Source organism: Carcharhinus amblyrhynchos, chromosome 26 (genome assembly GCF_965287045.1).
Source record: "Carcharhinus amblyrhynchos chromosome 26, sCarAmb.v2.hapA, whole genome shotgun sequence".
NCBI classification, from domain to species: domain Eukaryota; kingdom Metazoa; phylum Chordata; class Chondrichthyes; order Carcharhiniformes; family Carcharhinidae; genus Carcharhinus; species Carcharhinus amblyrhynchos.
The window spans coordinates 29,458,423-29,484,811 of NC_137349.1; the positions used below are offsets into that span (position 1 = coordinate 29,458,423).

The following is a 26,389-nucleotide window of genomic DNA, read 5'->3' on the forward strand; positions in this document are numbered from 1 at the left end:
TTCTCTGGTTACTGGGCAACCTCTGAATGGAAATCACTCCTTCCTCAAGAATAAGTTTTACTCTTAATAAAACTTCTCATAATTTGAACTCTTGGATCTCTTCTGCTTTAAGGAGAACAATTCCAGCACATCTACTTTTATAGGTTAAGACATTTCAGAATATATAGAAAGAGGCTATGTAAATGCTGCGTTGCTTCATTATTTTTCTTTAGAAAGTTAATTGGATCTCTTGGACTTTTTATGTACCTGCTATCATACTTCAGTGTTCCGTTAGATCAGGAGTTCCATCCACAAGTATGGCCAATGGGAAGCCCCACTAATAATTTATTGGGAGGGGGGTGGTGGTGTGAAGTTATTGGTAGAGGTATATTGTTAGAACAGTACAGAGGAGAACCCAACTTCGCTTGAATTTCTGATACCTTAAATTAATTTAGAGTGAATTGCATGTTGTAAACTTGCAAAATGTTTACAAAGCCAACCTGACTGTATTCCTCATCACTATGTCAGCTGTATGGTTCTCACTGTATCCAATACTAACCGTTGCTCACCTTGCATTTGGAAATCCTTCTGATAGTCGCTTAGAGTGTATATGTTATATATGTTTGAATAGAGTTGAGGTATGAGTATAATGAGGAAATAGGAGATCCTGATGCCTAACACTACAATAGTGTTTAGACTTCAAAACTGCTTGATTGACTGTAAAGTGCTTCAGGACATCCTGAGGTCATGAAAATCATTATATATGCATGTCTTTTTTTCTAAACAAAAACAACAAAGCCTCTTGATTTTTAACAGCTGCCTGAACTGCTGCTACTTAACAGCTACTTACAAATCACCCAATTTTTTAAAATCTGTACTGCTGATTCTGTTGCATTTACTTCCATTCATTTTAATGCTGATTATGGTACATAGTTGCCAAAGTTGCTCTCTGATTCACAGCATTGATTTCACCAAAGGATGAACAATTAAAATATCATTGTTATCGTTGTAGTATGTGAGTCGGGTATGATCGGCTTTTAGCGAGTATGCGTTTGATAATTCGTAACACACCCTGAGCAATATTAGAATGATTGAATTTTAGTTTGCACATAGAGTCCTTAAACATTTTTAAAACCAATTACTTAAATCTTGAAAGTTTCTTTTCCCTATGTGTTTCTTCCTGACTAAATTTTTGTTACTTAACTTCTGGTGCCCTAAATTGATTTAAAATTTAAATATGGTTTACTTTGCTATAAACTTCCACTTATAAATATGAGGATCTCGAGTGCTAAATCGTTGCTTTCTCCAGCTGTGAAAGTGATCAACTTCTGACTATTAATGCCCTGCATTTTGGAGAATCTTTATTGTGGAGGCTTAGGTGTAATTGTGGACCCAGTCCACTTTCACTTTGTTCAGATGCTGGGAATGGGGGAAAAGTGTATTTTTGCAGTGATTTAAGAACATGTGCTGATGCAGCCCGTCTGTTCACTGGTGTTAATGCAACATTTAAATATATTGTTAAATTTTTCAGATGTTCAGTAATCAGACCTGTTGAGTGTTTGATTTCAGAAGAAGTGAAATGAATATGTGTCGGTGCCCGGGCTCTGATTTAAACCATGTGCTGTGAACCAGGATATAAACAAATCCAGTGTAATGTGAGCTACCTGTTTTATGTGGAATTATCCACACTTAAAATTCTTTGATTCATTACAAAAGCTCTTAAGGCAGTAGAAATTGGGCCTCCGTAATGTATACCTAAGGGGTGGCAGGAGAGATTTCCATTTTGATACATGCATATGAATGATGTCCTTCAATCTTTTACTGAAATAATTAGTAGATTGGAGCAGTCTTTTTCTCATTTCTTCTTCCATCAGTGTACCTCTTGAAGTAATCTATTTTTAAAAACTACTGAACATAATTGATTTTTATGACTATTTCCATGTTCCCTAACCCCATACTGGTCATCTCAAATATAAGCTTCCTCCAGGTTAAGACGATCCATTTCCACTTCCCTCTCCAAATCTATGCCAATCTATGGTTGAACCATTGATGGCTGCAATTAAGCAATAGAATTGTTTTCCCCCCACCTGCATATTACACGCACATACACGTGCGTGCGCACAGTCTGATGGATGGAGCAAATAGTTTGAATGTCCTTCTGCAGGGGAGCTTGATCTGTGACCTCTTTCTGGCAAGTTCATTTCTCTGATAAAGTAGTAGCTGTACCCTTCAATCATACAACATTTTGTACTTAATCTAATTAAAATGGAAATTATGCTTTAATTGCAGCTGCACTCATCGACCTTCTTTTCCCTGCCAGTCATGTTCTGGCTGGCCTTCGCAGCGAATATTGAATTGCAATGAACATTGTGACTTTGTTTCAGTGCCGTTCAGATCTCGCTCCACATATTTACTAAATTGATGCAGTGGCGTGAGTGTATCTGGCTGTGATGGATAATGGAGTGAGGTGTGGTTCTCAATCTGTGAAAGTGCTTTGACCCCAGACTGTTGTTTGAAAGGATCGTCATGCCTCATTTGAAAGCATAACTTGTTTTTTTTTTAATGAGGTGTTGAATTTTAAATGTTTTCATTTTTAAATGGCTTAATGTTGGACAGGTGTGTTCTTATTTTGAAAAGTAGAGGGTTCAGAAATATTAACACTTATCAAGGTAGTTTTCTTTTTGAACCACATGAAACTCATCGGTTTGGTCACAGCAATTAGACAGCTACAGTTGGTCTTGGTACAGTTTGGTTAGCAAAATTTATGGTCAGATAGGATTCTTTTCTCAAGTGTATAGACTGCAAAGTTGTTTGTCAACTAGGCTCAACTACCCAGTCCTCTGAAGTTTGAAAGCTTGTCATGCAGTGTTAGATTCATATGTGACTAATAGTCACTGAAGTGCAGAACAGGTAGGTCAATTTATTTCGTAACATGATATCCTATTTGATGCTTTGTAGGGGGGTGGGCGATGGGCGGAGGAGAGGAGATTTGGAATGGTAGGATGAGAGTAATGTCTCCAGTGAACAAAGGTGACCTTATTTAACATCTTGCTGACAGGTAAATGAAAAGTGATGGTATCCTGTGCCTACGACTTGAGTTAAAAATGATGTAAATTGTATAGCTCAGCTTCTGTAATATGTGCAATCAACTCTCCTACGTCAATTTCACTAATGTGAAGTTTTCAGACCATGTTGAAAACGTAACTGCAATCACACAATCTCGTGATGTTTTCCTTTTCTTTGCACAGGGTCAATAGCGCTATCATTAATATTTGCGCATAAAATACAACACTGAATATGCTGCTGCTCAGGGCGAACCTGTCTTTTCAGATTCAAATAGAGTTGCTGCACATTTCCAATGTTTTGTTATTTCAGATTCTCTTTCTTTAATATATTGATAACTGTTGAATAGAAATGCAGGTGATCTTTGCCCCATAACTAGAATAACAAGCCATCTATATATTGGTTTTGGTTATTTATTAGTGTTTGCGTATCCTGAGCCTTGATATTGATACTCTCAGCATTTTCTGATTCCTATTAAAATATTGATTACTGTAACAGCCCTAAACAACAAACATTGTATTTAATCGTGACATAGGCTAAAATGAACTTTCCAATTGTTTAAATTTGTGCCTATTGGTTGGGAACGTTTCGCAGATGTAGAAGTTAGAATAGCTGCCACTTTTCCTGTGTAAAGTTTGTTTTTGTATCCTTGGAGGTTGCAGGGCAGCAGTAATAACGGTCCACTCATGTAGCGAAACACCAGTAACAATAGCTGTGTCAGCAGATGCTGAATATCGGATTTAACATTTGATTCAAATTTAATTTGCAAATTAAATTTTATTTAATCTCAATAAATTTCATTGCATACTTAAAGTAATCAGGAATAGAAAACAGCCAATGTCTAATAGTTTAATTGTTAGCAGTCATTTTAAATGGTTTTCATATCTTGGCATGAAATGTGAGGACAAAATAGCGGAAGTATTAGATGTCTGGTTTTGTTTTCATTTCTGCAGAGCACCCTATCTAGTCCAAACATACATTTCCTTTCCCTCTGTAAAATAAACTTAATCTGACTGCTATTCATGGCAACTTGCTGTGTATTAAATGGCTTAACATTTACTCACAAAGCAGTCGCTGCATTTAAAGATAATTCGTTGTACATCATGGGCTTTGGGATATTTGAGATGAGAAGAAATGTTAGACAAATACAAATCCTTCTATCTTTTGGAATTGCTCCATTTTAAAATCAAAATCACAGGCCAATATTTTAAAATGTCAGAAATGCATAGTGCAAGTCAATAATTAAAAGAAGCATGTGAAAATTTCAGTGCAGACCTCATTGGTTTTACCCGATGTATCATTCAATCCATCCTTCATTTCATGTGCTGAAGAGCTGCTATGAATTTCCAACCTTTTTTTATCTTCTCAAATTACTTGATACTCAAGCTATTTCAGAATGATCATTTATAGTATCTCATGCCAGTGGCTATAAACGTGTGGGATTTAGTAAAGTCGGCACCAAGTTTTTGCTGATTAAAAGGATGAGAAATATTGTGAATTAATGGCTGTTCAGTACTTGAGAGAGAATGGTGGAGGGAGGAATATTCATTGAGGAATAAGTAAAAACTTCACATTTCCAATTGCCCATGTTTCCTCGTTGGTAATATTTCAATACATGTCCATATAAGGAGTTGCTTTGTACAGTTTATCAATTTAGACAATGAATTGATCTCCTTGGGTGTCTATATTAGACTTTGCACACTATTTGCATGTCATTGTTTTTGTTCAAATTTAAATGGTAGTCTGTGATTTCTGTTTTTTAAAAAAAAAGTGAAGATATTTTTCAGATACTTTTAGCTTTATAAAATCAGTGTTACTATAAGCAGGTCAGCTGGGTAACTTAAATATAAATATTACATGACAGTGCCTAGTTACTTTAGTTCTTTAAGTTGCAGTTTAGAAATACAGGCATTTATGTTTTTATTTAAAATGTACTTCCTGATTGAAAGTTTTTAGGACAGCAGAAGTGTTTTTTTTGTATTTTCCAAGATTTTCAAATAAGAATCAAACAGAACCCCAGGAATAGATATTTTTAAAAAATTAAACATCTGTCTACATTGTCCCTTTTTATCTGCCTTTCATTCAATTTCTGGTATGTTCTTGCCACAGGCTTCAGACATGCCTGTATAACACAAGAACCTGCCAATGGCCACTTTCAATCTCCCACTAGTCACCTCCGATTGGGAAAAGTTTGCTTTGGTGTTGCCACTATGGTATTTGCACAATATCAGCATACCAGGAACTGATATCATTAACACAGCTAAGCTTATTCAGTTTTACCCTGCGCCAGAGGTATTCCCTAAAATTTAACCTTTGCTATTAATCTAACTGGTGACTTTTTGAGAACACATTCTCAGACTGACTTCACAGAAAATCCATTGTCACTAGGTGGTTTGCAGCAAATGAGTAGACATAGATTTAACTCTGCTAATTGGTTCCTCATTTATGTATCAGTCAGCTTGCTTGTTATTCTAAGACTTTGTAAAAATGTGTTATTTATTCAGCCTATTATTTAATCTAGTTCATTTTAGGCACATCAAAATTGCCACTAGAATTTCAGTGGTGTGAAATTGTTTGTGCTTGAAATGTGATGAGCACCCAACAATGCAATTAGATCCAGGCTTCCCAAAATCTAACTATTTGAAGAGTATTTCGAACTGTGTAATTAGGGTAAATGTATAGGTACTGGTTTGTGGGAGCTTCAAAATGTTTTGGCTTTCAGTACAATTTTTTCTATAGCACATTTCTACCAATACACTAAATAAAACCCAATGGCAAAACTGTTTTGTTAACTGTTTTATGTTTTGAGATTTTTCTAGTTGGAATGTTGGCTGGATAGAGTATGCCAGGTGTACAGCAAAGTACTTTTTTCAGTATGTGATCAAGTCAAGCTTCATATGTTTTTATGGATCTTGAGCAGTGATTTTATTAAATATTTGTTGGGAGAAAAATAGTTTAGGAATTTTTGATACCTGAAATTGTTCTGAATCTGAGTAATCCAGGAGACGTGATATTTTGCAATCATTTTTGTAGAAAAACCCATTCAGGAAGGTGCACAAAGCAGAACCTAGGAAGCAAAGCCTAATTTGTAACTTTAAAGCACAAATTTTGTGTTCTGATTGAGTTAAAACAAAATTTGAAACTTATTTTTCTGTCCTTAACTCGGCCCATTTCCCCACTCCTCTTCCTCCCAAAGTATCCCATCTCCTGATTCAACCTTGATTCAACCTAATATGAAGAGTCTTGGAGAATGATCTTAACACTTAACATTGAGCATTACCTTACACTGATGCCTCTTGTTTGAGGGGTTTTATGCTGGAAGTCCTGTTGCTCCCTCCTTTTAACTTTAGAGTGAAACATCCTCCAGAAAAATATTATCCCATTCCTGTAAAAATGTAAGAAGTGCTAAAAGAGAGTAAATGGATTTTTAAATATTTGTAGCATCCCCTATAATCAAATATATCCAACTTCAAGGTTCGATACTTTATCTGGTTTGACTTTTAATATAGGAGATACTAAAAGATTATTAGGTTGAACAAGCAAATTGACAAATCAACTGCACCTTCTCTTCAGAACACACAATCTCTTTAGAAGGACTATTTGTACTGTTAGCTTCAATCTCTTTCCCTAGTAACTTGCACCTCATCTGATTATCCTATAGATCTCCTGATATCTCTTTCTGTTCCTGAACTGGTTTGTCAGTTCTGTCCCAAGAGATTTGAGCAATACGACCCTTCAGTCCTCATGTATTACAAATCCATAGACTGAAATATTATGCAATAAAGTTAGTATTTTGTCAGTGTTTATTGCTCTGCATTTCTAGATAAACTCTTCTCCCGAAAATGTACTGTTTTTAACATTGGTCTGAAATGTGCAATGAGACTCCCTCCAGTGGTCTAAATGGGACAAGCAATGCACAGTTAGACTGTAAAAATGAGAGAGTCTTAGTTTCAAACCCAGGTGTGTGTTGAATGGTGCAAGGGCACAATAATTGATGCAATACTCCTGAACCAGGAGGGGAACATTGACTAGTATCCATATTTCTTGATTTCTACTCAGTGACTTCTGGATAGTGTGAACGCTTGGTGAGCATAGCATCTAGCTTGATGCTATGCCTCCAGTGGTCAAATAACTTGCATTTACATTCTGATTTGAGAATATGGCATGTTAATCTGGATGAGTTACTGGAAAGCTGCTGTGAAGCTGCATTTCCCACATTATTAAGCACTTTTAAGAGGTGAGAAATTTGGCATAAAGCAACCTTTGTGGTAATGCTACAGACTTCAAAACACCATGGCTTTCATGGACCATTTGGTTTTTTTTGGTTAAATATTCTAAATTGGACATTATTAGCACAAAACTTAAGCATTCCAGTGCTCCTGACACTTCTAATCAAATGTCTCAGCAAAATTAAAGTTGAATTATCTATAAAGATTGTATTTGGAGATGCTGTAGTTACAATGCAATTACTCTCACCCATTGTGATAGCATTTAGCCAATATACAATAGCAGCAGATGCCAAATGCAACAGCAGGCACAATGTGGCCAACTTCTAAACAGTTTTGCACCTTATCCAGAATGATTGGATGCATTCACAATTTATAAGGAATGAAATGAAGAGCTCTTGTTTTACAGTGTGGCAGTGTATGGTACCAGTGTTTTGCTTCAATGGAAAGGATAAGATTGCTACCACGTAATGCCACAAAGAAATGCCACAGCCTCTGATTTATTCAGGCATTGTTCAAGCACTGCAACAAAAATATATAGCATTTGTAAATTTAAATTATAGAATATAGTTAGTTTTAAATTTGCAGGAATACAGCCCTGCACAAATATCATGAAGTTTGTTTGACAGCAAGTTTCCTGATAAGGTATCTGTGACGTGTTATTGTCCCTTTGTTCCTGATAGTATTGTTATTAAAACTCAGGCCAGTGGCTCAACTAACTTCTTTTCTGTACATATGCTGTTTTTTGTATATATTTGTTAATGATTGTACATAAAAAGACATGGAAATATTTCCCCCCATGGTGTATTTCTAAATCAAAGACTATTTGATATTGATTAGTGTATTAGTGCCTGGCAGCTGGCAAGTAGTGCACAAGGGGTTAAATCACATTCCCCTGTTATAAGTAGTAAGCAATGTGAAACTGCTTCATCCTATGACCCAGTGATAGGTCTTCATTTCAGTTAATGAATTTCCAGGTAATGTGTTTAACCCTTGCTGCACAGGGAATGTTCTTTTGGCACCTTTGTCTTTATTAACATTCAGAATCACGTTCTACTCCAGTGCTCAGCTGCTGTCTGTTCTGAAAGCTCAAAGCATTTATTTTCTTTCAACTCTGGCTCATTTACATTGTGCAAATGACTGGGCACCTGAACGTAGACTTGTATTAAAATGGAGCGTGTGTGTTGCTCATGCATATTTTTAATCCTGATTTTAAACAATTAGGTTTGTGAAGTTGGATGAAATTCGTTTGATAGCTCTTTTGTTCTTGCTGCTGTTTTTCTTATGAAATGTCAACATTATAATAAAACACTACATTGCTGAATATCTGTTGTTTGGTTTTTAAAATGCGTTTAATTGAATTCAATATTTTTAAACATTCTCACCGATCAACCTGTGCACTTAGACTAATGGTAATTTGGTATGAAAATCCCTGATTATAGAGTTGTACAGAGACCATTTTCTATTGATCTAGTAGTCCTTCTATTTGAGGCATTGTTTTTTGAGTGCTGATGCTCTGCCGTCCTAGTCAGTTAGCTCCATATAATCGCCTTACTTTGTATTTTAAAGTTGATGCACTTTTGATTCCTCAAGTTCTGGCCATATGTGACTGGCAGCAATGCCAGATAAACTTATAAAATTGTTCACATTGGAGGTCTCCAAATCTGAATTCTGCAGGGCAGAAGGAGGCTTTCAGCCTCTCAAATCTGCACCGATCACAATGCCACTCAGGCCCTATCCACATAACCCCATGCATTTACCCTAGCTGGTCCCCTGATACTAAGTGGCAATTTAGCATGGCCAATCCACTTAACCCGCACATCTTTGGACTATGAGAGGAAACCAGAGTACCCGGAGGAAACCCACACAGACATGAAGAGGGAATGTGAAAACCCCACACACTGACCCAAGTCGGGAATCAAATCCAGGTCCTTGGTGCTGAGAGGCAGCAGTGCTAACCACTGTGCAACCCTGCCTCCCATCTAATCTGGCAAACTTACTTTGGTGTTGTCGTGAGACCTGCATGTCAGGAATCAAAAGCAGTGAAGCTTTATAAAAGCATCAGTTTATTTAGGTTGAGTCTGTGCAGCATTGCAGAGATATGACTGTCGAACATGTTAGGATTCAAGGTCCCCATTATCTCCAGCATTGAACTTATTTCACAAAATGTAGTTTGTGATAGGCTTTTTAGTGATGCTGCATGTCAAGTTCCACACCTAATGCAACTTCATTATTTAACATTTCAGTGTGTCCCACTGGAAAAGACCTTAGTCTAATGTGACTGGTAAGCACAGAAATGTATAAAATATTCCACAAGGATATGATTTTGAAACAAAAAAGCACATTTGGAAAAGGCCAGTGAATGGGAGTAGATTAGAGTAGAAGAGATGGTGTAGCAAATGGTCTCCGGTATTGCATATCCTTTCATTTCATCACCATTTCTGAAACTTTGATGTGCATTTTGCATTGTGAGCCTTTCCAAGCTTCCTGATTAAACAAAAATGGTACATAGTAAATGTAGTAATTTGTATTGTATAGAAGCCCTCAACCAGAAACAGATTGCACAATGATCAGATATGTCTTTGTCAAGTGGTTAACAATTGTATCCTGATTTAAGCTAATTTCACATTTCCCAGATTCATGCATTTGACAAGATGATCCTGAACAAAAAACATACAATGGTGAGCTAGGAGGAAAACTCGACTTTTAGTATTCAAATAATTAAAAAATCACTTTTACAGAATAGCAAGCCACTTTGGCAAACTACAAATGCACAGCTCTCCGAAAGGACTATTCACTTAACTATATTGCCATGTCTTAATTAAATACACTTTTTAAAAATTTATCAACTTGAATCCCTTTAAAAGCAATGTTGTATTTTACTTCCATCCCTATCTGGTAAGGAATTACATAGCTCTAATCATTCTTAAGAAAAGAAAACCCTTAAAGTAACTTCATTATGGAACTAAAAGTATGCCTTTTAGGCACTGACCATTGGAGTTCTTCTAATTTTAAGTGCCTCTGTTGGATCTCCCTTTTAACCTATTTGATCTAGTGAAACAAACTCAAGTTTATCTATACTGTCCTCACTACTGAAGATTCTCATCCAGTTTACCTTTCTTCATGGCCTGGATTTCTGTTGTAGACTGTTGCTCTTGTGCATTATTTCTAAGATTGTTCTTTAGATAACTTGGAACTGATGGTCCATTTTGGTTGTTGCAAGACAAGGCCAAGTTCAAAAATATCAACTTAAAAAGACAATAGTTATGTGAAAGCACCCTCTCTCACAAAGGTAAAGACTGGTCTTGTAAGGGGTGGATTGATTCTGGGTACATCTATGTCACAAACGTGGATTGCCCATAGTTTGCCACATTCTGTGTGAACATGGAACGTACCTTATATTTAATCTTGATTATGCCACTTCTGACCCAGTATGCCAATATATAAAATCAATTGCATTGTATTAGCATAGCAATGCTAATCTCCATTTTCCCTTAATTCTCCTACAACTAACACTGAAATAAACACACTTGTCATCTCATTCTTGTGCGCAAATTCGTTGTTGCTCTTCTCTATGCAGCAGCTACATTTCAGAAGTTGAAAATGGTGCTCAGTGAAGTGTATCCCTCCACCATGCTGTGTTTTTACAATTATGCAGTTCTTCCTTGAGCCTTACCATGATGCTCTAAGTACAAAGCTGCGCCCACTGAGGAAACTTCAGGCCAATCTGTGCCAATAATGTGCTTTGAAAACTCTGCTCACGTTTGCCAGCTGAGACAAATTTCACTAAAGCAGATGCCTAATCAGTTGCATTTACAGCAATCTACTGCATTCTTTTTAAAAAAAATTCACTGTAGTGGTGATGAGGTGGTTCACTCTGAGGCTGAGTTGCAATATGAATATTTTTGACCATGTTATGAATGAACCTTCCTCGGTCATCAAGTACTGTGGTGGGACTCAAACCTGGAGCTTCTGCCTGAGGCAGGGACTATAAGGAACTTGAAGGTGAATAGGCAACAGCTATTTGCTTGCATGGGACCGTGCAACACATTAGAATTCACTGAATTCTAAAGTGTGCTTTACATTCCCTTCCAATTCTCTGATCTCAGCTTGGAGGCACAATGCTTAGCATTACAGCCTCTTACGGTCAGGGACCTGAGTTTGATTCCCTGCTTGGGTCACTGGGCAGAGTTTACACATTTTCCCTGTGTCTGCCTGGGTTTCCTGCGGGTGCTCCAGTTTCCTTCCACAGTCTGAAAGATGTGCGGGTTGGGTAGATTGGTCTTACTAAATTCTCCCTCAGTGTACCCGAACAGGCGCCGGAGAGGATTTTCAGAGTAGCTTCACTGCAGTGTTAATGTAAGCCTACTTGTCACACTAATAAAGCCACCTCTCTGTGGTCAGGCTGAACTTGCTGCAGTGTGGCAGGGGGGCCTCATGGGGGCGACGCAGCCTTGCTGTCAATTGAATCACGTAAGCGAAAGGGGCGTGGTTTGAGGCGGCGCTGGGGTTGACGGGAGCTGTCATGGCGGCTGCGGGCAGCTGCTGGCGGAGCTGGTGCTGGCTCAGGGGCGCTTTGCTGCAGCGTGGCCGGCTCCGCATCGACACCGTCAGCGGCTACGCCAAGAAAGCAGGTGAGCTGAATGCGGACAGGCCGCGGGGACCGGGTTTCCGGGGAGGGTGTGTACTGCCCCAGGCCGCGGAGTGTCAACTGGGCTGAGCAATCCCTCTTCATCCCCCAGACTGGGCAGTGACAGTGTCCCCCCCCCCCCCCCCCCCAGACTGGGTAGTGACAGTTCCTCTTCTCCCCGCCCCCCCCCCCCCCAGACTGGGTAGTGACAGTTCCTCCCCCCCCCCCCCCCAGACTGGGCAGTGACAGTTCCTTCCCCCCCCCCCACCCCACCCCACCCCACCCCACCCCAGACTGGACAGTGACAGTCCCCCCACCCCGCCCCAGCCCCAGACCCAGACCCAGACCCAGACTCAGACTCAGACTGGGCAGTGACAGTTCCTCCCCCCCCAGACTGGGCAGTGACAGTTCCTTCCCCCCCCCCCACCCCACCCCACCCACCCCCACCCCCACCCCAGACTGGGCAGTGACAGTTCCTTCCCCCCCCCACCCCCACCCCCCCACCCCCACCCCCACCCCCACCCCAGACTGGGCAGTGACAGTTCCTCCCCCCCCAGACTGGGCAGTGACAGTTCCTCCCCCCCCAGACTGGGCAGTGACAGTTCCTCCCCCCCCAGACTGGGCAGTGACAGTTCCTCCCCCCCAGACTGGGCAGTGACAGTTCCCCCCACCCCAGACTGGGCAGTGACAGTTCCTCCCCACCCCACCCCACCCCACCCCACCCCACCCCAGACTGGGCAGTGACAGTTCCCCCCACCCCCCCACCCCAGACTGGGCAGTGACAGTTCCTCCCCCCACCCTCCCCCAGACTGGGCAGTGATAGTTCCTCCCCCCACCCCACCACCCCACCACACCACCCCACCACACCACCCCACCACCCCAGACTGGGCAGTGACAGTTCCTTCCCACCCCACCCCACCCCCCCCCCCCCCCGACTGGGCAGTGACAGTTCCTCCCCCCCCCCCCCCCCCCCCGACTGGGCAGTGACAGTTCCTCCCCCCCCCTCCCCGACTGGGCAGTGACAGTTCCTCCTCCCCCCCCCCCGACTGGGCAGTGACAGTTCCTCCCCCCACCCTCCCCCAGACTGGGCAGTGACAGTTCCTTCCCCCCCCCCCCCGACTGGGCAGTGACAGTTCCTTCCCCCCCCGCCCCAGACTGGGCAGTGACAGTTCCTTCCCCCCCCGCCCCAGACTGGGCAGTGACAGTTCCTTCCCCCCCCGCCCCAGACTGGGCAGTGACAGTTCCTTCCCCCCCCGCCCCAGACTGGGCAGTGACAGTTCCTTCCCCCCCCGCCCCAGACTGGGCAGTGACAGTTCCTTCCCCCCCCGCCCCAGACTGGGCAGTGACAGTTCCTTCCCCCCCCGCCCCAGACTGGGCAGTGACAGTTCCTTCCCCCCCGCCCGCCCGCCCGCGACTGGGCAGTGACAGTTCCTTCCCCCCCCGCCCCCCCGCCCCAGACTGGGCAGTGACAGTTCCTTCCCCCCACCCTCCCCCTGACTGGGCAATGACTGCTTCTCCCCCCAGACTGGGCGAACTGGTGGAGGGGGCTGCCTATTAGGATATTTTCTAGGGTTTAAATCCATAGCCAGTTTCTTTACAATGGTGACTGTAGGAAGGTGTGTTGCCTGCGAAGCTCTTCAGGAGGTCCTCAGGATGCTGATATATTTTCTTCATTCCTGATTACTTCTCTGCATAATTTCAGCTGTTAAAGGGAAAGGTAAGATGGGAACTAAAGATGTTCCGCAAGGACCAGAGGTTTGCAAGGACCCTGTCGTTTTGACCACTCATGCTGTGGGAGTCAATATCTACAAGCAAGGCAAAGATCCAGAACTGCAGCCAGACAGCGAATACCCTGAGTGGTGAGTGTGTACCCCCTTACCTGTTTTTTTTTTTGTTGCCTATTTCCTTCCTTTAGGCATACATGATTGGGTATGGATGTTGACTTGTGGCTATGGTAAATGTTATATGGAGGGAGGTGAATTTAAATTCAGTTGGTTAAAAACATCTAAAATTAAAATGCTAAAATTGGTAATTGTGACCATAAAACTACTGATTGCCATGAAAACCAATCTGGTTCATGAATGTCTTTCAGGGAATGAAATTTGCCATCCTCACCTGGTCTGGTCTGTATGTGACTCCAGATCTGAACTGCTTTCTGGAATGGCCTGGTAAATCACTCAGTGCATGCAAGAAGGAGGCTCAATGTCTCCTTTTATGGGACTAGTATAGATGGACAATAAATGTTACAAGTGGCCTTACTGCAAATTAAGTTACTGTGAAAATCCCCTAGTTGCCACACTTCAGCACTTTTCAGGTACACTGAGGGGGAATTTAGCATGGCCAATGCATCTAACCAGCATGTCTTTTGGACTGTAGGAGAAAACTGGAGCACCTGGAGGAAACCCACACAGTCACAGTCACATGCAGACTCTGCACAGACTGTGATCCAAGCTGAGAATTGAACCTAGGTCCCTGGCACTGTGAGACAGCGGTGCTAGCCACTGTGCAGTCTGGAATGTTGGTCTTTCCACCACTGCATAGCTCCCCTTGAATATAAAATTTTAAGACTAAAAGAATTTGGGGATGTTAGCAATGAGGGTGTAAAGAGACTACAAAGTAATATGGGTAGCAAGAACAAGGCAGATGGATCACAATATTGTCAAGCATAAAGTTATCCAGTTCGATAGGGGGGAAAAAAATTCTCGAGTACTGAGAGACTGGGAAGTGTTTGCATTCAGAGTCCAGGGTGTCCTTTTGTATGGCGTGGAGAAAATTAACATGCGTGTAAAGCAAGCAATTAGGAAGGTAAATGGCATATTAACGTTTGTTACAAATAGATTGGAGTGTAGCAGTAAAGAAATCACACTTTAATCGGACTAGTTCAGTTTAGGAAATCTGGTTGGCATGGATGAGTTTGGCCGAAGGGCCTGTTTCTGTGCTGCATATCTCGTAGAATCCCTACAGTAGAGAAGGAGGCCATTTGGCCCATTGAGCCTGCACTGACAACAATCCCACCCAGACCCTATCCCTGTAACCAATGTATTTACTCTGCTAATCCTCCTGACACTAAGGAACAACTTAACATAGCCAATCAACCTAACTTGGATATCCCCAAGACTCTAATTGTGCAAGGCATTGGTAAGGCCAAACTTTGGTCTCTTTACCTAAAGAAGAAAATATTTGCTCCAGAGGAACTGCAACAAAGGTTTACTGGACAATTTCTTATGAAGGGAGGTTGAGTAAACCAGATCTATATTCTCCGTATTTAGAGGAAGGAGAAGTGACCTAATTGACATACACAATTCTTAAGGAGCTTGACAGGGTGATTGTTGAGGAAATGTTTCCCCTGGCTCAGAAATCTAGAACAGTCTCAGAATAAAGGATTGGTCATTTTGGACTGAGATGAGACACTGCTTTGATAAAAGGCCTGTGAACCTTTGGAATTCTGTGCCCCACAGAGCTGTGAGTGCTCCATTGGTGAGTATATTTGAGACAGGTTGATAGTTTTTGGATAGTGCGGTGGAGTGGAGCTAGAAGATCACCCATGGTCTTGTTGAATTGCAAAGCAGGCTCCAATGGCCAAATGGCCTCCTCTTGTCCATATGTTCATTTGCGTATCTCTCCCTAGAACTTCAGTTGTTGGCCCATCGAATGCAGTCATTTCCAGACCCTTGCAACTTTTGCAAACTTTTCCTGATTTGTTTTTTAACCAGCTTAATTTGAATTCTGTCCCCTTGTTGTGGTTACTCATGTAAGAATGGAGAGTTGTCCCTGATTACTTTGTTTTGCCTCATATTAAGTATCCCATACTATACCCAAGTAATGAGTGTGTGGATAAGTCTATCAGAACATTGAGGTAGAGAATTTTCTCTCTCTCTCACACTGACACACACTCACACACCCCCTCCCCCAATATTGATGTGAAGAAGTTTCAACAGATGTGGTAACCTAGTGGTATTAGACTTTGACTTGGCTTCTGTGAGTTTAGATTCCACCTGGGGAGTGTGATATTGAATTCAATAAATCAGATTTAACCTTGAAAGCAGCTGATCGTTGTAAAAACCCACTGGTTGATTAATATCGTTCACTCGAAGAAATGTGGCCCTGATACACCCCCATGCTCTATGATTGACTCTTGATCCTTATGAAGTGATTCACCATGTCACTCAGTTCACTGCAGAGTTTGATTGCACCACTATCTTGGGCTGGACAACAGCACTGTCAACACCTGAAGGACATTTAAAAAAAAAACTGATATAAGCACTATGACTTTGATCAGGAATGGATTCCCGAGCTGGATTTTTGAAAAACTTTCTCCCAGTGAGCTAAGTCTTTGTGCTGAGACCAGATAAGTTAGGACATACTTGATATTAACACATGCCATGTACCTTTTGTCCCACCAGGGGGAAACCCAGAGCTGGGGTTTGTTTATTGTATAACTAAGTGGCTGCCTTGCACACCATAAATTGGTTTGCTTTTAATAGATGAATATCTTGCAGGTTGTTTACGCTGAACCTAGGACCCCCGAAGAGTCTAGATGAACTGGACCCGGAATCTTGGGAATACTGGAAAAGGATAAGGAAGCATCACATGTGGCAACACAACAAAGTTCACAAAGGAAAAAAATTCTAGGGAAAAACATCTGGACAATGTGGCCCAAAGATCCGTTTCACTAAAACAAGGACAGCAGCCTGAGGAGAGAATCTGAGTTGCAGCCACACAGTGCTACTACTTACACTTCAAACCAACAGACAGTACACAGGGCAGTGCTGTGAAGGCATTGAGCCTGGTTTCCTCAGTTGCATGTGACCTGAGTCAGACCCTGCTACTTAGGGAAAGTGAAAGTGCATTGAACATTTTGATTTACTGGTGAATGATGAAAAATAAAATTAGCAATTTTCTAAAATGTTATTTTCTCTCCACAGCCATCACGCTCTGACCTTCTGTTGGCTCTGACCCTCGGAGAGGTACAGACTCTGTGACCCTGTCCCTGTAGGCCCTGACTCAGAGGGGTCGGGGCTCAACAGACCCTGAGCGTTGCTGTGTTGTGGGTTCTGCAACTGTTAATAAAGACATTATTGGCTACAGAATGAATGGTCCCTTTGAGAGATTGCTCATATCTTTGTATTAAGAAAATTTGGGGAAACAAACAACTATGAAATTATAGGCCACATAGTTTCACACTTATTCACTTATTCACACTTATTCTGGGGAAGTTACTAGTCAGAACGATTGAACATTGGGGCAATTAACAACTGATTAGAACCAACACGGAGTTGTTAAAGCTAGTGATCTTGGTTGGATTTTGAGAAGGTATCCAAGATGACAGATTTATATGGACGTCCAGGACAAAATTCTGTATTTGGCACTGCACCAAATAAGAGTGCATGGGACCGGAGGCACATACTGATGTGGGTAAGGAACTGGAGGTAGGAGACAAAAAGTAATTGTAATGTAATCAATTTGGGGATGTATGACAAGTGATGTTTCCCACAGCTCTGGACCTCAGCTTTACATCTTAATGACTTGGGTGAAGGAAGAGAGAGTCTTGTATCCAAGATTGCTGACAACAGCAAGTAGATGATACATAGCTTGGAGCAAAAGAGTTGCAAATGGGCATCAATAGTTTAAGTCAATGGCTAAAACTGGCAGTCAAAGAAAACTCAATGTGGTGCCATCTATGTGGAGCTGAGAAAGATCGATCTAAATGGTGAGAGGCCTGGAAATGGGGACAAGCAGAGAGATTTAAGAGCCCAAGTGCAGAAGTCACTAAAAGGTGGTGGACAGGTTAAAAAACACTTGAAATGTCTGGTCAAATGCTGGTCTTTATTTCAAAGGGGCTTGAATACAAAGTGGGGGGAAATGTGTTAACATTATATACAGCTCCGGTAAGACCCCACTTAGAATGTTGGGTTCAATCTGGGTATCGCACTTCAGGAAAAAATAGGTATTAGCCTCAAAAGTGTGCACCACTGATTCAGGTATGAATGTATGTTATGTGGACCAGGCTAGTATTCCTTTTTGTATAGAAGATCAAAGGGTGATCTGATTGAGGTGTTTAGGCTGATTAAAGGTGGGGTGGCATAAATAGGAATAAACTTTTGTTTGGTGCAGAAAATCAAGAATCATAAAATTAGAACCAGGTCATTCAGGACTGATGGTTAGAAGCATTTCTTCACGCAGAGGGTAATGTGGTGATCTGAAACTCTTCCCCCCCCCCCCCCCCCCCCACAAAGCTGTTGAAGCTCCAGGTTAAAACTGAGATTGATGGACAGCGGACAGATACTATGATACAGACCAACAAAGTCTAATTGAATTGCAGAACACAGGCTCAAGGGGCTGAATGGCAGGTGTGATAGTGCAGTGGTCTGTCAGTCCATGCATCAGCTTATGATTCCTTTCCCTTTGTATTGTTCTCCAAGGGAAGTGAGTGCAGATATGAAAACAAGAACCATTAAGGACATCAATAAAACTGGCTTATTTGAAGGATGAATGAATGCAGCAAATGACTGTGCGCCCCCCCCCCCCCCCCCCACACACACACACACATACACTGAGACTGCACTCATGCCACTGGTCTGCTGTTACATTTCTGCTTCCTACACATCCAACATACAGTGTGCAGAGTTCAGTTAGATTTGAATTGTGGCAAATGTCTGCATTATCCTCATGTCCATAGCTACGTACCATATAGCCTCTTCCCAGCAGTGAGAGAACAGGCACTAATCAATCTCGTCGGTACTGCAGTTGAACCCAGAGCCCAATACAGGACCAAATGTGTTTAGAATCCTATAGGGCTGAGTGGCAATCAATCGCACTCACATCAGTAGTGAGTTAGTGGGCATAATTGGCTTAGTAATCCGACTGCTGTGCTGAGTCACAGTGCTGTGCTATCTGAATTGGTCAACCTGTGCTCACTTGGATGCTCCCCACAATCAAAACAGAAAATGATGCAGCATCTTTGGGGAGAGAAACAGAGTTAATGTTTCAAATTGAAATGATCCTTCTGCAAGATAGTCCTGTTGACCTGAATTTATCCAGCATTTTCTGTTCTTATTTCAGTTTCTCCAGAATCAGCAATATTTTGCTATTATTTCAAAATTCAAATTCAACTACCTGCTCTGGTGAAGTTTGAACCTGGCACCCCAGAGCATTGCTCTAGGTTTACCAGTTCAGTGACCTATGCCTCTAGGCTACAGGAAAGACACTCGAGGCAGGGCAGCAGTTGAGGTAACACAACTGAGCACAACGCACGTTGACAAGGGATCAAATTCAGCCACAATTCCCCCAATCCTGCTTGATAGGACGTTGAGCTAAATGGACTGTAATGCCTCTCCTATTCACCCCACTGTCACCATGTCCCCGCCGAGATCAGCTACCTCAACATGGAAGATGGATTAAATCCAGGATCTACTCATAGAATCCCTACAGTGCAGAAGGAGGCCATTTGGCCCATTGAGTCTGCACCGACCACAATCCCACCCAGGCCCTATCCTCATACCCCCATGCATATACCCTAGCTAGTCTCCCTGACACTAAGGCACAGTTTAACATAGCCAATTCAATAACTCGTACATCTTTGGACTGCAGGAGGAGACTCATGTAGACACGAGGAGAATGTGGAAACTCCACACAGTGACCCAAGCCGGGAATCGAACCCGGGTCCCTGGTGTTATGAAGCAGTAGTGATAATCACTGTAATACTGTGCATCTAAGTCTAGATTTACATCTAGTGTAGTCACTTTAGTGGCTGTTAAAGTTCAATATACCTGAGGTGGTGTAGCTGGGGTGGAGGGGTTGGGGTTGGGGGTTGGGGGTGGGGGGGAGGATGCAGGGGGAGTGACTGTTCCCCCTGAGTGCATTTTGCTGAAGTGGCACCTTTTTAACAGGCCCTTCCTCACAGGCCCCTGCAGAGGCGTGAAGGAGAAAAGCATCCACCAACGTGCAGTCGACACCAAGCATCCCTCACTGACGGAGATCACCAGCTGAGTCTGGGCGAGTACATTGAATCTTAAGTACATTGCAAAGATCAAATTAGTTTAATTAATCAAATTAGTGAATGGTTTAGTGAAAATATTTGGCATGTAATTTACAGTTTTAAGTCACCATTATTTCAATACTGTGTTACACAGTATTGAATGAATGGTGAATAAAACTAAATTATGTGCCTGTGTATCATTAGAATTAACTACTCCAAAGCTGAACTAGAATCTGGAACCTTGCATCTCTCCATTTGCATGAACATTTGATTGTTTTGTCCATTTTAAGCACTGGTTATTTTGAGCTAGCTGTGTCTCGAGCATAGCCAATGAATTAATGAGTTTGCGGAAGCAACATGATTGCCATTATTGCCATGATTTCCAGTTTCTGGAGGGTACAAGTGCACACGCCCTGCCATGCGTGCTCAGCGGGTACAAGTGCACACGCCCTGCCATGCGTGCTCAGCGGGTACAAGTGCACACGCCCTGCCCATGCGTGCTCAGCGGGTACAAGTGCACATGCCCTGCCCATGCGTGCTCAGCGGGTACAAGTGCACACGCCCTGCCATGTGTGCTCAGCGGGTACAAGTGCACATGCCCTGCCCATGCGTGCTCAGCGGGTACAAGTGCACATGCCCTGCCCATGCGTGCTCAGCGGGTACAAGTGCACATGCCCTGCCATGCATGCTCAGCGGGTACAAGTGCACATGCCCTGCCATGCGTGAGCAAAGTGAAAATGATGATATGGATTACGGGTTTGTTCTATTTAATATACGGCATATGTGTTGCAAAGGCAAGTTTGAGATGCTTTTTTGTTTCGTTATGAGGGTGTTATATGTCTATTGTTAAGATTGCCTAGAAAGACTATCATTTTTTTCTGATAAGGAAATCCATGGAGAAAAACAGTAAGAAAAAGAAACTATCTGAGTGGGACAGAAGGAAGATGAAAGAAGTTACAAATCGAGAGAAAGAATCATCAAAATGTCAGAAATTGGAGACCTACTTTTCATTCAGCAAGCACACAACGTTCGCTGCACCAGAGGTGGAAGCCTGTGGGGACTTGCTAGTACCTACTTTCATCCTAGGAGCTGGTGACAGCACCCTGGCTGCTGCGGCTGCACAGGTGGTGGAAGTGGAGCCCCTAGAAGATGTGACCACTTCAGCCGACTGTCGTCCGGGGGATGAAGATGACACGGTGAGACCATGCGTGATCATTGACACACATACGGAATACCCAACAGATTCATACCTGTTTTGTGAAACACCTGTAATATCTGATCGAGTATGTGCTCTTCTTGAGTTAGGCCCTCGTCAACCAGGTCTTAAAGATAATTTTGACAGTTTTCCAAAAGATGAAGCTGGACGTCATTTCAGTGCAACTTGGTACAAGAAACAAGTCAAATGTGGTTGTGAAATGGATAGGCACTGGCAGGTTTACTCACCAAGAGCAAACACTATGCTTTGCTTTGCTTGTTGGCTTTTTGCAAATCAGCTGGATAGTTGGAGTGATCCAAAAACTGGTTGCAAGAATTTTGTTAAAGGTACACACAAAATTGAAAAACACGAACAAAGTGAAAGTCCCAAAAAAAACAGAAAATTCTTTTCCTTACCAAATTTTATTTGTTCAACAACAGAACTGTCTTGGTTGGCGTTATAACAACGAGAAGGGAAGTGATAGAGAAAAATAAGATGATTCTAGCCTCTATTATAGATGCGGTTCTTTATTTGGGAAAACAGGGATTTGGCATTCTGTGGCCATCGCGAGTATTGAGGTTTAGGTTCCCCAAGTACAAAAGAAGGCAATTTTTTGGAATTTATTAAGGTATTGCCAAAAATGATACATTACTGGAGCAACATGAGTGATTGAAATGCAACATATCTCAGCCCTGACATACAAAATGGTCTGATACAGTCCTTATCAGCCCAGGTTCTATCAAAGATAATAGCTGAAATCAAGGTGGCTAAGTACTTTGCAATAATTGTTGACTCTACTATTGATATTGGCAGAACTGATCAATTTTCTTTATCTTTGCGATCTGTAACAATAAACGGTGATGCAGTGGAATGATTTATACAATTCAGCGAAGTACCTGGAGCAAGGGCAGACTTTTTTCAACGTTCTTTTTCCAGCAATCAAAAACTTAGGGATGTCAATGACTATGTGTTATGGTCAGTCTTACAAAGGAGCAAGCACCATGTCGGGTGAAATATCTGGTCTCCAAACAAAGATTAGAAAAGTTGCTCCAAATGCACTTTTTACACACTGCTGTGCACATAATTTAAATTTGGTTCTAATTGATGCAGTAAACTCCAATATTCAATCCAAGTTGTTTTTCTGGAACTCTACAAAGTGTCTAAACCTTCTTTTCTGGCAGTTTACCTCATCTTTCAGTACTAAAAGAAGAACAACGCAATCATATCAAATCTTTCGCACTGCCTCTAAAGAAACTTTGTGATATTAGATGGGCGTCCTGAAAGATAGCAGTAGAGGCAGTGTTGCAGAATTTACCAGCACCAGTAGTTGCTCTGCAAAGAATTCTGGATGGTGAGATTAAAAAACTGTATTCCTGAACAGCTCGCTGAGGCAAACAGTACACTGGAAACGCTCAGTACTTATGAATTCTTAGTTTTTCTTATATTCTGGAGTAAAGTGCTAGATGAAGCTTTTAATTTATCCACATATTTACAGAAAACTAGTCTAGATCTGGTAACATTTCCTCATTTGATTCAGCTTTTTGAAAAATATATGAAAAACATGCGAATTGAGTATGAATCTCAATTCAAGCAGATTGAGAATGAAGCAACCAAGTTGGCTCGAAAATGTGATTTTAATACAGACTACAACGTTCACGGAGAACGTTAAAGAAAAAAGATTCCCTGGAGAAATTGCAGAGGATGAAGGAATATTTGATGCCAGAAAGAACTTCATAGTTGAATCCTACTTAATATCCTTAGGTTCTGTTATAAATAGCATAAGTAAAAGATTTGAGCATTTTAAAAATGTGGTTTCCATGTTTATTGGTTTAGATCCAAAGCATTTTGACAGCGCAGCTAATGTGAACAAATGAGAATTTTTAGCAGACACATACCTAGACGTCATCGACTGAAATTGTACAAAAGTTTCTTTCATTCAAAGACATGTACAGAGATAATAAGCACTAGCAGTAAGGCAAATTCAAGTGTCCAGAAACTGACCATCAACAATGTACTAAAATTCATGACATGTGTTCCATTTATCCTAACCTGTCCACATTGTACCAGATTTTTCTGACCTTACCAATAAGTAGCGCAGTTGTGGAACAATCCTTTAGCTGGCTCAAACACAAAGTCCTACCTTCGTTCTACAATAGGCGAGGATAGATTGTCTGGGTTAGCTTTGATCTCCATTGAAAGACAGTTGGCTACTGAGGTAGATTATAATAAAGTAATAGATAACTTTGCTAGAATGAAGCCTAGATGAAAGAGGCTGTTGTAGTTGCTTCATGCCTTTTCAATATTGCTTCATTTTGTTTTCATTTTACGTTTAAAATGTAAAATAATTAAATAAAACACGTGTTTTTATTATATTTTGATTTTCAACCCAAAATAAAAATGTGTAATGAATTTAAAATTGTTTGGTATGCGTCGTGGCAGCAGCGCCTTTTTTATGTGCTCGCTCCCCTCAACTTTAGAACCTGGTTACACCTCTGACCTGAGGTGGTGAGAGGCACTCCATAAACACAAGTCTTCACACGCCCCCCCAGGATTAATCTCACCAGGCTGTGTATATGTGGTTGACTCTCAATTGCCCTTGGGCAACTAGGGATGGGCAGTAAATGCTGGCCAGCCAGCGAGGCCCATGTCCCATGAATGAATAAAAAGAAATTTACCCAATTAGCCTTCCAGTGGTTTGTGATTTCAAAACTTCTGATTCTGCCGGGAGAGAGTTTGCAAATCTTAGATGTTCTGCTTTATTGGGAGCAGAATGCTGGGCAGAATGTGAAGTTGGGGAGCGTTGAATGGAAAAGCAGAAGTGAGTGTTTTTATATGTGTATCTGAGTTTCACATCCGCAGGTTTGTGTCTGTGTGTTTGCTTATGTGCCTATAAACGCTTCCTCTTTTTTAGGCTGAAGAGACCAGCAGGAAACCACTTCTGTTGCTGCTGTGACAAGCTGGGAGGTTATGAATGATTTGTAACCAATGCGAAGCTGAACCAGCCATTGTCCCACATGGACAGCCTCCGTTCCGACAGCTTCCAGAGCAGTTAATCAAAGGCAAGTTTTTCAAATCCCTTTAATGTTAGAAAAAGTTAAAGTTTAGGAGATCTGGAAAAAGAAGCAGACAGGTTTTCGATGGAGATCTGATGTGTAATTGCCTCATTTTATATTTTTATTTTGAAATCTGAAGTCTTTCTGATATTATCTAAAATGTTTCTGTTGGTTATTTTCAGATAGTGCCTATTAAAATTGGAATGGAGTGCTGTTTAATTATCAATGTACAATCCTCATTGCTTAGGACTGAAATTTCCTTGTTTTCAATGGTTTGTCGGTGTTCTTTGTTGTGCAGTGGTTGTAAATTATTACTTAAAGAGTCAGTCAGAGCCACAGAATCAGTCGATTACAGACCTTCCTGACAGATCTGTGCTGGCGCTGACTCTTCAGCTGAATTTTATATCTCTCCCATTCCCCTTATATACATCCTTTTATATTATTCCTTTGCAAATAGGAATTCCATCACCTTGTAAATGATCCTAGCCTTTGCCCAAAGAGCCAGTTGTTATAAAGCAAGATTCTAATTCCAATATGTGCAGAAAAATTAATTACTCTAACTTCCTCCTTCATTCCACCAATAGCGGTCGGTTCACCAATCAATGGGAAAAGTCTTTCCCTGTCTTTTTTTTCCCCTTCTGTAGTTTGACTTGGATCCCAGTTATACAACAAATTATTCCTGCTCAGAATGAGCTTGAAATTTCTAGGTTCTTGATTAGTAAGGGGATTAAGAGTTATGGGGAAAAGGCAGGAGAATGGGGATGAGAAAACTATCAGCCATGATTGAATGGCAGAGCAGATTTGATGGGCAGAGTGGCCTAATTCTGCTCCTATGTCTTATAGTCTTGTGGTCTAAGTTTCTTGAGTCTCTCTTCCTCAACGCTTGTTTTGTGACGCAGCTTTCACAATTGCCCATCTGCAATGCACTTCGAGCAACACTCGCCACTCTCTTGAAACATTGAAGGGGAAATCATGGAGAACGGGAGTTTGCCTTTAAATAGCCTTGGGGAAGCAACACTGAGGAAGCTCAGCATGTTTCTGGATAACTGCACCAAGAAGGGATGGAGGAAACTGGCTGAAGTTATTGGCACAGACAGACGGTTTAAGTGCAGGTGAGTACACATTTACTATCCAACCACAGGACTGTTAGAAATGGTGACACAAATCCCCAATTTCAGTATAATTTTACAAACAAACATTTGCTCCTGGAGGCCTGAGTCTTTCAGTGGAAGACTGGTACCATTTTTAGTTTACAATTCTGTAAGTAATCTAAAGTGGCCATTCTTCATGTGTGAACCAGACCATGAATTAACAGGTTGTTTTACCATTGTGGAATCATCACAACCGAGCCCACCTTTGTGTCTGTCCAACATAAAGGAAATTCCCAGCAAACCTCTCGGGAGAGTGGTCAGGAATGGAAACCAGGGCTAATTTAGCCCAGAGATATTTCAGGCCAATTGTCATCATTATCACCAGCCTGATCCAAGACCAAGAAACTCAGTACAGATTGAGATTGGAGTCATACAGGGTGCCACTTTTCACAGAATCATTACAGTGCAGAAGAAGGCCATTCAGCCCATCTGGCCTCCACCGATAACAATTTCACGCAGGCCCTATCCCAGTAAACCCACATATTTACTCTGATGGTCCCCCTGACACTAAGAGTCAATTTAGCATGGCCAATCCACCTAATCTGCACATCTTTGGACTGTGGGAGGAAACCGGCTCCCCTGAAGGAAACCACGCAGACATGGGGAGAATGTGCAAACTCCACACAGATAGTGACCTGAGGCCAGAATTGAACCCGGGGCCCTGGCACTGTGAGGCAGCAGCGTTGACCACTGTGCCGCCCTTAAGAATGGCTGCGCAATTTACTTTCCTATAAAATCTTTGGTCCTTGTTAAATTATCCCCTACTCTTAGTATAATTCATTCCAGCCACTTGTTGCACTCTGTGTAACACACTTCCAGGTATCCATTACAAACTGTGTGACCCACTCTCCAGGTAACTCTCGTGAATATTTTTATATCTTCATGTAGCTCACTTTTGGATATCTCTCGCTTTCTGCAGAATTCACTTCCAGTTATATGTTATTCTTGGAGTCGCTCCCAAGTCTCAACTAACCCTGGTGATTATGGAAAGTGTCTGACAGATTCAAGCAGTAAACAAAAAGATTTTCTGCCCTGTGTCAGCTTCGCTCTGACTTTGTCTCAGAACGCTGCAAATCCTACTCCTGGTCATATTTTACGCTGATAGTTCAGTGTG

At 41.7% G+C, this 26,389-nt stretch overlaps 2 protein-coding genes across 2 annotated transcripts in view; both read left to right on the forward strand.

The window, feature by feature from the left end:
- The first annotated feature begins 11,773 nt into the window (after window positions 1–11,773).
- Window positions 11,774–16,992, forward strand: mrpl54 (mitochondrial ribosomal protein L54). Its single transcript, XM_080212710.1, has 3 exons — window positions 11,774–11,902; window positions 13,601–13,757; window positions 16,398–16,992. Exons 1-3 carry the CDS (start codon window positions 11,794–11,796, stop codon window positions 16,528–16,530), a joined length of 399 nt encoding a protein of 132 aa, XP_080068836.1. The 5' UTR covers window positions 11,774–11,793; the 3' UTR covers window positions 16,531–16,992.
- A 3,502-nt stretch (window positions 16,993–20,494) lies between these two features.
- malt2 (MALT paracaspase 2) overlaps window positions 20,495–26,389 on the forward strand; it is a 47,262-nt gene continuing 41,367 nt past the window's right edge. Inside the window, exons 1-3 of the mRNA XM_080212846.1 lie at window positions 20,495–21,072; window positions 23,983–24,130; window positions 25,024–25,236. Of these exons, the coding sequence (XP_080068972.1) occupies window positions 25,097–25,236 (140 nt within the window). The 5' untranslated portion in view covers window positions 20,495–21,072; window positions 23,983–24,130; window positions 25,024–25,096. The remainder of the gene's footprint in view (window positions 21,073–23,982; window positions 24,131–25,023; window positions 25,237–26,389) is intronic.

Coding starts and splice junctions, on each gene's coding strand:
- mrpl54 (XM_080212710.1), top strand. CDS start 11,794: ATGGCGGCTGCGGGCAGCTGCTGGCGGAGCTGGTGCTGGCTCAGGGGC. Junction 11,903..13,600: donor CGGCTACGCCAAGAAAGCAG/GTGAGCTGAATG, acceptor GCATAATTTCAG/CTGTTAAAGGGAAAGGTAAG. Junction 13,758..16,397: donor GACAGCGAATACCCTGAGTG/GTGAGTGTGTAC, acceptor AATATCTTGCAG/GTTGTTTACGCTGAACCTAG.